We start from the raw sequence: 13,356 nt of genomic DNA on the forward strand, positions 1-13,356 counted from the left end.
GGGGCGCCGGGGTGGCTCAGTCGGTTGAACATCTGACTTCAGCTTGGGTCATGATCTCACAGCTTGTGAGTTCGAGCCCCGCATCAGGCTCTGTGCTGACACCTCGAAGCCTGGAGCTTGCTTCTGATTCTGTGTTTCCCTCTCTCTCTGCCCCTCCGCTGCTCACACTCTGTCTCTCTCTCCCTCAAAAATAAATAAACATTAAAAAAAAAAAATTTAAGCGGCGCCTGGGTGGCTCAGTTGGTTAAGCGGCCAACTTCGGCTCAGGTCATGATCTCGCGGTCCGTGAGTTCGAGCCCCGCGTCGGGCTCTGTGCTGACACCTCGAAGCCTGGAGCTTGCTTCTGATTCTGTGTTTCTCTCTCTCTCTGACCCTCCCCTGTTCATGCTCTGTCTCTCTCTCTGTCTCAAAAATAAATAAACGTTAAAAAAAATTTTTAAAAATTTAAATGTCTTACTTTCACAAATTTTACCCCCCGAAGAGAAACTTCTCCACATGAACATATTCACCTTGGAAGGGTTTCATGCAAGCGAGGGACCCTGAACTTAAGCTTTATTAGGTTCATAATAAATCTCTTCCTCTTTCTGTATCCTTAGTTCCTGGCATGTAAATGGCAGATCTCAAATAATTCTTTCTTGTATTAAAATTAATCATTAGTTGTTTACTTTAGCGACTTAGTGACTTCAAAATTTTAAGTGAATAAATGTTAACTGAGGATGTCTGTACACTGAGTCCAGTTTCTATTTCCTGTATCCCGGGTCACTCCTAATAGAATATGTTATATATATTTACTTCTTCATGTCTGCTTGTTTTCAAGAAAGAAAAGGTAAGTAATTCAGTTTGGGAGGTTCAGTTAGTAATTAGTCTGTATTTCTACAAAGAAGCAAAATGGCTTATCTCTGAGTTCAGATGAGAAATCTCATATTTCGTGTTTGGATTGAATGTCTTCTGGGGTGAAATGAAAGCGTGACCTTACAGAACTGCATTCAGTTGTTTCAAAGAGAGGAGCCCTCTAGTTCCAAAGAGAGTTCTCGGTCTGTAATCCGTTTTTCAAAAGGAAAAAGTAACACAAAGCACAGTGTATCAACGTCAAATAATCTGCCTTTCTAGCAGACACTTTTGTGTAATTTGTATCAAGAAAATTTAAATACTACCCATTTACTAAGGGTAAAAAAAAAATGTTCTCCGCTGTCTAGTAATAAAGACTTCAAAATAAGATGCCAGACTGATGCAGTTCTTCTAATGAAGATTACTAACCTCTGGTATCAGAAAAGCCTACTTTTAGGGAATGAGATGATAGTCAGGTTCTATTTGTACCTTAAACTTGTTTAACTAAAGTTTTCCCCTACACCTGCTTACTCTAGATTTTTTCCAACCTGAAACTTAAAATGCATAATCAACTGCTGTAATATTTGGATACAAGACTTCTTGTAGGTAAATTACTGAGTTCCTGTAAAATTATTTAAAGAAGTTAATGACAAGATGGAGATAATTTGCTTATTCTGTTGAAACGTGTGAATCCTTAAGGACTTGGGATAGAAGCAAGCAGCAACTTTAAAAATAAAACCCTACTTGGGAGCTACTTTGTCATTGTATTCTGTCCTCAAAACAGTTGCTTTGAAATATAATTTTTAAAAACTGAAAAATACGTTTTCTCTACTTTTTCCAATTGTAAAATTATTATTTTTCAGGTCCTTTATCTAAAATATTTTTAGGGGTGTGTTAAGCATTTGGCTTTGGCTCAGGGGGTGATCTCATGGTTTGGTTCGTGAGTTTGAGCCCTGCATTGGGCTCTCTGGTGTCCACAAGAAGCCTGATTCGGATCCTCTGTTCCCCTCTCTCTCTGCCCCTCCCCCATGCATGCTTGCACAAGTGCTCTCCCACTCTCAAAAATAGACATTAAAAAATAAATACATAAACAAATAAATAAATAAAATATTTTTAGGGGCGCCCGGGTGGGTCAGTCAGTTGGGTGTCTGACTCTTGATCTCAGCTCAGGTCTTGGTCTCAGGGTCATGAGTTCAAACCCTGCATTGGGCTCCACCCAGGGCACGAAGCCTACTTAGAAAGAAAGAAAGAAAGAAAGAAAGAAAGAAAGAAAGAAAGAAAGAAAGAAAGAAAATGTTTTTAGAAGTGCCAAAACCAGAATAAACTTCATCAACGCATCCATTCAGAGTAAAATTGTATTGCAGATAGGTTAAATGGACCTAATTTGACCCCAAAGTATCTGATTTCAGAGAGTGAGACATTAGATTCCTGTTTTCACTTCTTGATTTCTTCAGGTTGTGATGCTTCTAGGATGACTTCTAAGATAACCCTCAGTGCCCCCTGCCTCTAGTGTGAATGCCCTGTGTAGTCCTTTCCTTCATTTTATCATAGTGCGTCCACGGGACCAAAAAAATATACCAGAAGTGAAAGTTGATGGTATACAACTTCTGAGGCTGGGTCATGGGAGACATTAGGGTTCTGGGCTTGTGATCAGCTGCCATGTGGAGGCCACTCGAGCAGTCCTGTGGAAAGGTCCATGTGGTATAGAACTAGGGCTTCTGCCAACAGCCAACAGTGCTGGAGCCATCTTGGAAGTGGATCTCCAGCCCGCCAAGCCTTCGGAGGACTGCAGCCTTGACTGAAAGATGAACTGCAACCCCATGTGAGAGCCCAAGCCAGAACCACCCAGCTAAGCTGCTCCTAGACTTCTAATGCACAAAAATTGCACAATAAATGTTTATTGCTGTTTTAAGGTTGTACTGTACTTTCTCATTATGTTTATTTGAAGAGGTTCTTGAGAATCGATCCCTAGATTCCCCAAGTTGAGAATTTAAAAGAGCAGAAGTGCAGCAGTAGTTCTTGGCACAAACCTAAATTATTAGCCTTGCAGATTTTTAGAAGTTTAATCATTGACTGACTGATTTGAGAGAGATGGGGGGAGGGGCCAGGAGAGAGGGAGAGAGACATTAGTCCAGCAGGTTCCGCGTTATTAGTGCAGAGCCTGATGTGGGGCTCGATTCCATTTATGAGATGATGATGTGAGCTGAAACTAAGAGTCAGCCACTTAACTGCCTGAGCCACTCAGGCGCCCCATAGCCTTGCAAGTTTTTTAATATGAGTCTTTAGGTATAATCTAAATTTTGAAGAACATATTTATTCTTTTAATAACTTTTATTTTATTTTTTAAATTTTATTTATTTAAGTCATCTCTAGACCAATGTGGGGCTCAAACTCATGACCCCGAGATGAAGAGCCACACACTCTTCCAACTGAGCCAGCCAGGTGACCCATAATAACTTTTTTATTTTTTTCTCTTTTTTAATGTTTTTTGGTTTTTTTTTTAATTTATTTTGAGAGAGAGAGACAGAGTGTGCACAGGGGAGGGGCAGAAAGAGAGGGAGACACAGAATCTGAAGCAGGTTCCAGGCTCTGAGCTGTCAGCACAGAGACTGACCTGGGGCTCAAACCCACGAACTGCGAGATCATGACCTGAGCTGAAGTTGGACACTTAACCAAGTGAGTTACCCAGGTGCCCCCTTTTATTTTTAAAAATTACTTTGGGGAAATACACTTCTGTTTTCTCTAGATTACAAGTGAAATATGATTCTGTGGTGATCATTTTCCTCTGTCCATATGTTGAAATTTCTAATAGTGAGATTGTGAGAAGCAGAGATAAAAATTACACAGGTGGGAGGGGGAGACAGCAGAGGGTTGAAATGTGATCTCATAATTCCCTGCACCACTTAATTTTTAAGATCCCTTCTCACTCAAAAGACATCAGTGACAGAAGGTTTTCTGTGTCCACATCTCCCACTGGGACACAGCTAGCTTATCATTTCTTCAACAATGGAGAGAAAATGGATTTCTCTTTTTCAAAATTTGAAGACCTTTAGGGAGCAAGATGAAAAGAAATGGAAGCACTCATGGGACAGGGAGCGGTTCTGTCTTCAGCCAGTGTGAGCCAAACTCTTCATGCATCCCTGTTCTCATTCCAAACCCAACTTTTCCAAAACAAGGAACACCTACCAATTAACCCGGGACCTGGAACACATTAGAGACAAATGGAGAGAAGGGTTTGAAGCAATTTCATGCTCTAGTCTCTGCTGACCAAACAACTAACATTGCAGATAATAATACACTGCTGATGGTATATGGCTCTGTAGGAGGTGGTGTTTTATTATGCTTATATACATTTGCAAAAAATCATTCACCTGCAATTTGGCATATATACTTACTCCTGGTAATGACATGCTTTTCAGAGTGTTCTTGCATCTACCTCTCTGCAAGTTCATTATGTAAGCGACCAGAATTATTATCTCTGTTGAACAGATGACAAAAAGTTTGAAGAATTTTCTCAAAATCAGCCAGTTAGTGGCAGAGAAGACAGAGGCCTCCTGGAATTCAACATTGGGCCATCTCTACACCACTTTCTCTGCTGAAAGCATGAGGCAGATGTAAAGGACTTAGAAAAGTAGTTAATTAAGAACACTACCCTGGGTTTTAACTCAGTTTAAAGTTTTTTAAAGATTAATTATTAAATTATTCTATGTAGTTATACTTTTTAAGCTACAATTTTATAACATAAGCTTATTATTATTCCAATATTCACTGTTCCTCTTGTCTGTGCACTTATTACGTCCTTTCTATTACAAATGATCAGTCCACTGGAAAAAAGAATAGCCTACACATAAAAGAAAGTTTCTTCAAACACCTACACACACATTGACTGAGGATATGAATTTGTGATCATTAAATGTGTACTCTTCAATTAAGGTTTTGAAAGATGAGCAGAATGGAGTGGAAGAGAGAAAATAGTCATTTCTGGCTTTGACAAGTGGTCAGGAAGAGGCCACAAATAGAAAATGAAACAGGGAATATTAAGTCCGCCCCCAACTAGGATATAAATGGCAGATGAGGCGGATAAAGGGAGCAAAGTACAAAGGAGAGGGCTGTTGGAGTATCCGAAATGACTCAGGTAAAGCAATCACTGTGAAAGATGATGATGCCCTTTAAGGCCCAACTTAAATGGCTCTCCCTCTGTAAAAACGTACTCTCATTTCCCAGAACAAAATTCTGTCCTCTAAAATGATACATTACCTCTCCTGTAGGCTTTGTAGGCCAAAGCTATCCATGGCTTCGCGCAAGGGGACTAATCTACTTTGGGCTCATGTAACTCCTAACCATCCTCAGTGAGAGGTTGGAGGTGAGAGACTGGGAGAGGATGAAAGGAAAGGGGAAATAATGTGCTTATTTAATGTCTACTATGAACGTGACATTGTGCTAGACACTTTGTGTCATCTCAGCTAAGGCTTGGAGCGGTTAGTAATTTATCTATCAATTTATCAACTAATAAATAGTAAAATCAGGATTTGAACCTACTTCTTTCTTTTTCCAACACTGGCACTGAGCTTATTAAGCTCAGTAATACTTAATAAATATTAAGTATTTGCTAGAAAATTAGTTCCATCATGGCATTTAAAAATGGCTGAAAGAAAATATTTCACAGTTCTTAATTATTTCTGGGTCATGGACCTGTGCAAGAATCTCTCTCATGAAATTACACATATGCAAATACATACAACATTTTGCATACAATTTGTTGAGGATCACAGAGCGTCTGAGTGCAATCAAGGACTAGCTAAGGGGCCATGGAAACTAAAGAACCTGTGGATTACAGTATTTCTAACCACCCCTCTTCCATCCAAACCACTTCACAGCTCCCCCTCCTTCCACAGTCTGAGAGCAATCAAAACCAGAGAAAATTTAAACACAAGAAAAGTGTGGTTGAGAATGGTAAATGCGAAATTCCGATTTAGCACTGTATTTTAAAATGTCATGTTGGGGTGCCCGGATGGCTCAGTAGGTTAAGCGTCCGACTTCGGCTCAGGTCATGATCTCAGAGTTCATGAGTTCGAGCCCCACCTCGGGCCGTGTGCTGACAGCTCAGGGCCTGGCGCCTGCTTCAGATTCTGTGACTCCCTCTCTCTCTCTCTTCCCCTCCCCCTGCTCATGCTCTCTCTCTCTGTCTCTCAAAAAAAAAAACGTTAAAAAAAAATTGTTATAAAAAAAACATCATGAAGAACTTCAATGAGGAGACCTTAGAAAATGTGGTTTAACAACCTTTAAATTTCAGTTTTGATCTTCAGACCATATATGATGCACGACTGAGAGATGACGTTATCAGAATTCATTCCCAAAGGAGCGAAATAGCTGATAATCAAACTGAATGGAAAATCCCAGGAAGTATACCACTACTTAGGGAGAAAGAGGTTTATTTATATCATTCTGCCTGAGGAATTTTCTTGAAAAATGTTTTCGGATTTTGGAGGCTAAATAAAATGTTTCAAATGAAGTTTCTATTATTTTTACTTATACTCTGTATTGTTTCAAAGAGGATTTAAGATAGCATACAGGCATATGAGAAAATACAACAAAACATGATGAATTACATGTGGGAAAAAAATAAAGGTAGAGACATAAAATAGAGCACGGAATGGAAGTGACTTTTAAAATATGAAGTTATACATTTATTGACTAGGCCTTTAGTCCCTCACGGTAATTTAAAATACTTACGCAATACTAAGAGTTATGTGTTAAGTATATATTTTTCATAATTTACAAAATATGTTCACATAGAACATCTTATTTGATCCTAAATTGACTTTGTGAGGCAACTATTATCTACATATTCCAGATAAGGAAAATGAGGCCCAAAGAAAGACTTGAAAATCGAGTCTTTGCTCTTTGCATTAGATTATACTGCTAGGTAGCAAGTGATCATTACTTCTCTGCATCTTAGCAATGGAGTAATGCACATCGGTCCTGTGCAAGAACAATACTCATTGATTCATGTGGCCCTGACGTTGTCACGAGAGAAGGATTACTGATGCTTTATAGGTAGCTTCAGACCTGGAGGTTGGATAGACATAATATTGGACTTTAGACTTTGGAATAGCCCTTTAACACTTAACTCCTTCACTTTTTATGTATGCATGTATTTATTTATAATTTTTTCAAATGTTTATTTATCTTTTAAAAAATTTTTTTTAACGTTTTATTTATTTTTGAGACAGGGAGAGACAGAGCACGAACAGGGGAGGGTCAGAGAGAGGGAGACACAGAATCTGAAACAGGCTCCAGGCTCTGAGCTGTCAGCACAGAGCCCGATGCAGGGCTCGAACTCACGGACCATGAGATCATGACCTGAGCTGAAGTCGGCCGCTTAACCGACTGAGCCACCCAGGCGCCCCTCAAATGTTTATTTATCTTTGAGAGTGACAGAGACAGAGCACAAGTGGGGAAGGGAGCTCTAAGAGGCCAAATGATTTTTCACAAGTTATGGCAGCGTCACAGACCAGGCTTCCTAAGTTTTTGTTTTGTTTTACACTGCACCGCCTCTATAGCTCTACCTTCACTTCTCTGATTTCTTTACACACTCAACTCTGATCTTTCTCCTGTTTCCCCTGTGTCCATCCGGTAAAGCACCATATGCATACTCACATGGCTACAAGACCCTGTGTGACCTGGCCCCAGTGACTTCTCCAGCAACTCCCTCCTCTAACAGTATGGGAATGCTTCGGACTCTTAAAGATGCTCAGCTTTTGTGTCACCCTGACAGAGCTTTCCTGTTGAGGCTGTTTCTAAAGGCCACGCCTCCGAGAGTAGAAAGCAACTGAGTCTCTCCCGGAAGGAGGAGACATTCTAGATGTCCACCACCCATGAAAGACCTGAGTGAAGGCACTCGGATGGGAAGGACAAAACAGCCTCTGGAACCTGGAGGCCTCGGGCAGGGACCTCCCCTTTCCTAAAGTAAAAATGAGTGTGAACAGTTTATGCAATGCCGGGTAACTTTTCATGTCAAAATTTTTTTCTAATGTCTATTCATTTCTGAGAGAGTGTGAACAGGGTAGGGGCAGAGAGAGAAGGGGACAGAGGATCTGAAGTGGGCTCTGCATTGACATCAGAGCACGGTGTGGGATTCACACTCACGAACGTGAGATCAATCCTGACTCGAGCCAAAGTTGGATGCTCAACCTGCTGAGCCACCCAGGTGTCCATCGTGTCAAATTCTTGGGTGCTGTCCCTGAAATTTTAGTTAAATCCCCTCCAGGGGCGCCTGGGTGGCTCAGTCGGTTAGGCGTCCGACTTCGGCTCAGGTCACGATCTCGCGGTCGGTGAGCTCGAGCCCCGCGTCGGGCTCTGTGCCAACCGCTCAGAGCCTGGAGCCTGTTTCAGATTCTGTGTCTCCCTCTCTCTCTGACCCTCCCCCGTTCATGCTCTGTCTCTCTCTGTCTCAAAAATAAACGTTAAAAAAAAAAAAAAATCCCCTCCAAATACTCCAAAAACAACCTGTGAGTTCATACTTGATGAGGCCATTCAAACCATGTATTTGTAAGCAACCAGCCATAGCCGGCTCAGCATGAAGGGGTCAGTAGAATTACATAGTGAGAGATCCCCAAAGGGAGAACCAGGACCACTAAATCCCAGGGACGTCCCCCCCCCCGCGATGATTGTCCTTCCACTGCCAACATCAGAGGATATGGGTTAGTGAACGAGCTTCCGGGCCCAACTTTAAATTCTTTCAACAGAGGCATGAACTTTGCACATTGTGCTCCTTTGTGCCTTTTTCAGTTCCCATTCCCAAACTTTCGTCCTTTTGGCAAGCTCTTACTCATTATTCATGTTCCCGGTTCAAACATCATGTTCTCTAGGCAACCTACCCGGACACTTCCTCTTCTTCCAAAACTGTGCTCCTTTAGAACAGGGTCTGCCTTCAGTTACGGTGCCTGGCAATACAGAAACAGAACACGGACTCAATAAAGGTTAGTGGAACGAGCAAAAAAGCTACTTTGCTTTTTCCTTTAAATATATTTTTTCGGGGTGGCAGGGTGGCTCAGACAGGTAAGTGTCCCACTCTGGATTTCAGCTCAGGTCATGATCTCAAGCCCAGCATCTGGCTCTGCGCTGACAAGTGTGGAATCCGCTGGGGATTCTCTCTCTGTCCCTCTCCCATTCGTGCACGCTCTCTCTCAAAATACACTTCTTAGGGGCGCCTGGGTGGCGGAGTCGGTTAAGCGTCCGACTTCAGCCAGGTCACGATCTCGCGGTCTGTGAGTTCGAGCCCCGCGTCAGGCTCTGGGCTGATGGCTCGGAGCCTGGAGCCTGTTTCCGATTCTGTGTCTCCCTCTCTCTCTGCCCCTCCCCCGTTCATGCTCTGTCTCTCTCTGTCCCAAAAATAAATAAACGTTGAAAAAAAAAATTAAAAAAAAAATACACTTCTTAAAAAACCTATTTTTTCAATAGGTAATTCAGAACACCGCAAAAAAGTTCAAGCTGCACATGAAAAATTCAGAGAAAACTCTTTCCTCCATTCCCATCCGTCCTCCCCTTGGAACCAGTTGTGTTTCCTCTGTGTGACTACCCACATAAGGGTATTTCAGTGTTTTCTTGCCTTTTTATTTTTTCTAACACAATGGTAGAAATATACGCGTTATCTATAAAACAATAAAATACAATTTATATACGGACATATTTAGCATATAATTGTTACACTGAATATCTTCTATATAAATACTACACAGAATATAAACATACACGTATACACCGATTTCTGTGCCGTGTTTTTGCTTGTCAGGCTTTGTTCTAAGAGCCGTAATATTCCACCATAGGGGCATACCATAATTTTCTTCACATTGTCTAATTCACAAAAAATTCCACTTTCACTGTCAGGCCCCCGACCCCCAGACGGAAATACCGTCGCCCTTCCACCCACCCCGGCGGCTCCCGCGTTCTCAAAACACCTTTCCACAGGCCCAAAGCCGGGCCCGGCACGGAACGCGACCTCCGCCTTCCCACAACGTGCCCCGCGCCCCCACCGCAGGGCGGAAGGACGCGGCGCCCATGCGCGGCGCGGCGACGGAACCGAACCTTCCACTTCCCTCCCCTCCCCCTGGGTCTCCCGGCCGCCGGGGTCGCCCGCTCAAACGTGCCTGAACGACCGGCGCCCGGCCTTTCCCGGCTCGGGGCGGACCGGGAAGACGGGCGCGGCCGGCTCGGCGCTGGGCGGGGCTCCGGCGGGGCGGGGCGGGGCTCTGGCTGGGCGGGGCTCCGGCCGGCGGGGCGCGGCCGGCGTGCGGGGCTCCTCCTCTTTCCTCCGGCGGCGCCGGCGGCCGCAGCACTTCCGGGTCGACGCGGAGGCGGGGCGGAGGCGCCGCGGCGGCTGTTATTGTTCGAGGGAGCTCGGTCGGGTGCTGTCTCAATCGGCTCTGCGAGTGTCAGTTTGTCCGGCTTCCTCTCGGCCCCTCACTCCCGGCGGCTGACCGTGACGGCTGCAGCGGGCGGGGCCTGGCGTTTCGAGGCCGAGCGGCGCCGGGGTGAGGGGCGCGGAGGAGGAGGAGGAGCAGTAGCAGGAGGAGGAGCCGTGTGCCCTGGCACCGAGCGGCCGCGGCCATGGCGTACGCCTATCTCTTCAAGTACATCATCATCGGCGACACAGGTGAGGGCCTGGGGCGCGGCCGGGCGGGTGTCGGCGGCCTCCGGGCCCGGGCTCAGGGGTAAACGGCGTCTGGCAGCGGCGCGGGCGCCAACGCCGCCCGGCGCCTCCCTCCCGGCCGCGCCGCTCCATTTCCGCAGTGCTGGAGCTGGTGACGTGGGCACTGCGAGCGGCCGCGGCCTGGCCAGGCCCGGGCCGCGGCCCCCGCCCCGGGCTGCCCTGCAGTCGGGGGCCTCGGCAGCCGTTTGCGACTCAAGATCTGGGAACGGGCCCAGCCGAGGGCCGCCAGGGCCCGACTTAGATGATTGCACTCTTTCGCCGCCCCTCACCTTGGGCCTCTTCGCCGCCCTCGGGAGAGAAAAAGGGAGGCAGAGGAGGTGATGGGAGGAGGGTCTTGGGTTTCCTGATCGGTCCCACCTTCTTCAGCCTACATGCATCTGTCAGGGGCTGGGCAAACTGCTGGTGCTGTGGGACAGCCAGCTGAGAAAGAGAGAACAGAACATTTTTTTTTAATTTGTTTTTTTTTTTTAACACTCTCAAATCCCAAGTCAGAGTAAGTCACGTTCCATTACCTGGGCGGCTGGGGAATCCCTTTCGAGGTCATTAAAGCGTGAAAGTTCTGTCGACTTTTGCCACGTGTAAACTGGGGTTATCTGATAGTGATGCAAGGCCGTTCAGTGCTCTGGGTGTGTGCTTGCGTGCGTGTGCCTGTGTGTGTCAGGGACACTGATTTCTTGGGTATATCAGGGGCGGGGTCACGACTGCCAATTTTCAGATGACCTGATGTACATTTGAAGCAGAAAGAAATTCAGCTATTTTCACTTGAAATAACCTCCGAGTATATTTCACGGACAAATAAACTCGTAAAATATTTGTTAATCCTTGTGATTTTGGCATTACTTTGAATCTAATAATAAAACCAAGGCTTGTTCAGGTGTTATAACTATTTATATACCAGAGTCTGATTTCAGTGAGGACTCTTGCACAACTTTGGGCCCTTTGCACAACTTTGGAAATGTAAGCAGCAGTTTGTGGTTGCACTAGTGATGTAGCAAATTCACTTAGACAAGAAGCATGTTGATTGTGGCCTAAAAGAAAAACTTGCTGCTGTAAATACTCCTTTTTAGCAAGATCTTTTGATATGTGTCTTTACGGAGTCTGGATGGTTTTCTGTGTAAAGTCCTGGGTAGAGCAGTGTTTTGCAAATGCTCAGTAGCAAGTTTACATACTTTTAAAAAGCTGTCGCGTATTTTGAAGGAGAAGTAATTGGGTCCAACACCTAGTGGAAAATTTTTATTTAGGCTGTAAACCCAAGTTGGAGAGGAAGTAACTATATGAATGCGAGAAGTAGAAAGAAGAGTGATTATGGACATTTAGCATATTAGCAAATTAGCCTTTGCAGGTTGCCTTCCTTCAGCTTATTTATTGAGCATCTACTGTGCGTGGGGTGTTGTGCTGGGAGTCGTGGAGCTGCGCAGATTAGGAAGCTGGTGCTCTGTGCTCTTGGAATTGCCCTCATTCAAAAACAACCCCAGGCGGTTTAAAGGGAAGACATTCCTTTCTTGACTTTTGCTATCGTCCTCACCGACTTCAGGCCCTGAATACTTGACTCTGGACTTTGCAGCTACTTTCTCCCCATTCCAGTCTCCGTAGTTTACTGTCAGGTTAATATTCCTGAAACCTGGCTGTTAGGGGAGACTGTTGTCTGCTCACATTCTTTAGTTGACCTTCCAGGAACTCCACATTTTAGCCTCCCTTTACTTTGCTAGCCTTCTTTCCCACTATTCTTACCTTCTGCCAGTGAGGCCCAGTGGATGATTTCTGTGCTCTTTCCTGGTTCCTACTGCTCCCTCTGCTTGGAGTGCCTTCTCTGTGGAAATTCTATCAGCCCTTCAAAGTCTAACCCAGGTCTCCCATAATGCTTTCACATATATTAAGCTCTTTTGATGTCTCAGGTTTTTTCTGGTATCCTAGCTGGCAATGACTTCTCCTTATCTGGATGTGTCACACTTCATATTTTTCTGATATTAATGCCAGACTGTTTCATAGATGCTTCTGTAGTCATCTGTATTTGATTATGTACTTCTAGAGGGCAGAGAAGATGTTTAGTATAGCTTTGCATTTCAGGAAGAGCCTAGTGGAAGGAAGGCCCTGTACATTTCGTTAAATTCGGGAAAGAATAGCCAGACAGGCCGCTAGGTTCATATTAATACACATTAGTAACTTGGCTGCAGGGTGTTTTTTTTCCCCGATTTTGCCCCCTTTTTAATTGATTTTGGCCGAAATCCTTTACTATGTTTCCTTAATTCAAAATATGTGCATAGCTATAAAATACATTTAATGTGGCCCTTCCCACAAAAAAGATGATGTTAAATCAGTAGTGTGATATCTATCCTGATTTTTATATAAGTTGTAGTCTGAAAAATATGTATCTTAGAATGAAGGAAATCGCTACTTTTCCTGTTTTTCACTTTCCCTAGTTTGTGATAAATGGTCATTTTTAGCCTTTCCTTCTCTCAGTAATGAGATAAAATGAGGACAAATGTGAAAGTACCGTGCACATTTTGTCTTTCAGAAGTCCCTTTTCATAGAAGAGATTTTTTTAAGAACTTTTTACGTGATGATGATACTGTTGAAATTGTTTTCTTACTCTGTGGCCAAATGCAGTTAAAATAGAGCTTTAAAATTTTTCATTGGCAGTGTCTTGTTCCTGAAAAGTCATTTAGGAAAATGTGTCATTTAAATCTAGGTAGACGGTGGAAATTGGGTTTTAACAAGCCTGGCCTGCTAGCATAATCAGATAATTACCAAATGTGGAAAAAGAAAAAAATTATAATAAGGCTTTAATTGTTGCTCCTAAAATGCTGGCAGCTGCC

General features: G+C 44.0%; 2 protein-coding genes across 2 annotated transcripts in view; one reads left to right on the forward strand and one right to left on the reverse strand.

The window, feature by feature from the left end:
- The window catches only part of LOC125156172 (translation initiation factor IF-2-like), a 72,909-nt gene extending 62,470 nt beyond the window's left edge, over positions 1-10,439 (reverse strand). The window contains exons 1-3 of the mRNA XM_047841961.1: positions 10,333-10,439; positions 9,978-10,279; positions 8,709-8,774 (exon numbers count right to left, since the gene is read on the reverse strand). Of these exons, the coding sequence (XP_047697917.1) occupies positions 8,709-8,774; positions 9,978-10,279; positions 10,333-10,439 (475 nt within the window). The remainder of the gene's footprint in view (positions 1-8,708; positions 8,775-9,977; positions 10,280-10,332) is intronic.
- The window catches only part of RAB2A (RAB2A, member RAS oncogene family), an 85,774-nt gene continuing 82,628 nt past the window's right edge, over positions 10,211-13,356 (forward strand). The window contains exon 1 of the mRNA XM_047842716.1: positions 10,211-10,483. Coding sequence (XP_047698672.1) covers positions 10,438-10,483 — 46 coding nt within the window. The 5' untranslated portion in view covers positions 10,211-10,437. The remainder of the gene's footprint in view (positions 10,484-13,356) is intronic.

Source organism: Prionailurus viverrinus, chromosome F2 (assembly GCF_022837055.1).
Source record: "Prionailurus viverrinus isolate Anna chromosome F2, UM_Priviv_1.0, whole genome shotgun sequence".
In the NCBI taxonomy this organism is placed as follows: domain Eukaryota; kingdom Metazoa; phylum Chordata; class Mammalia; order Carnivora; family Felidae; genus Prionailurus; species Prionailurus viverrinus.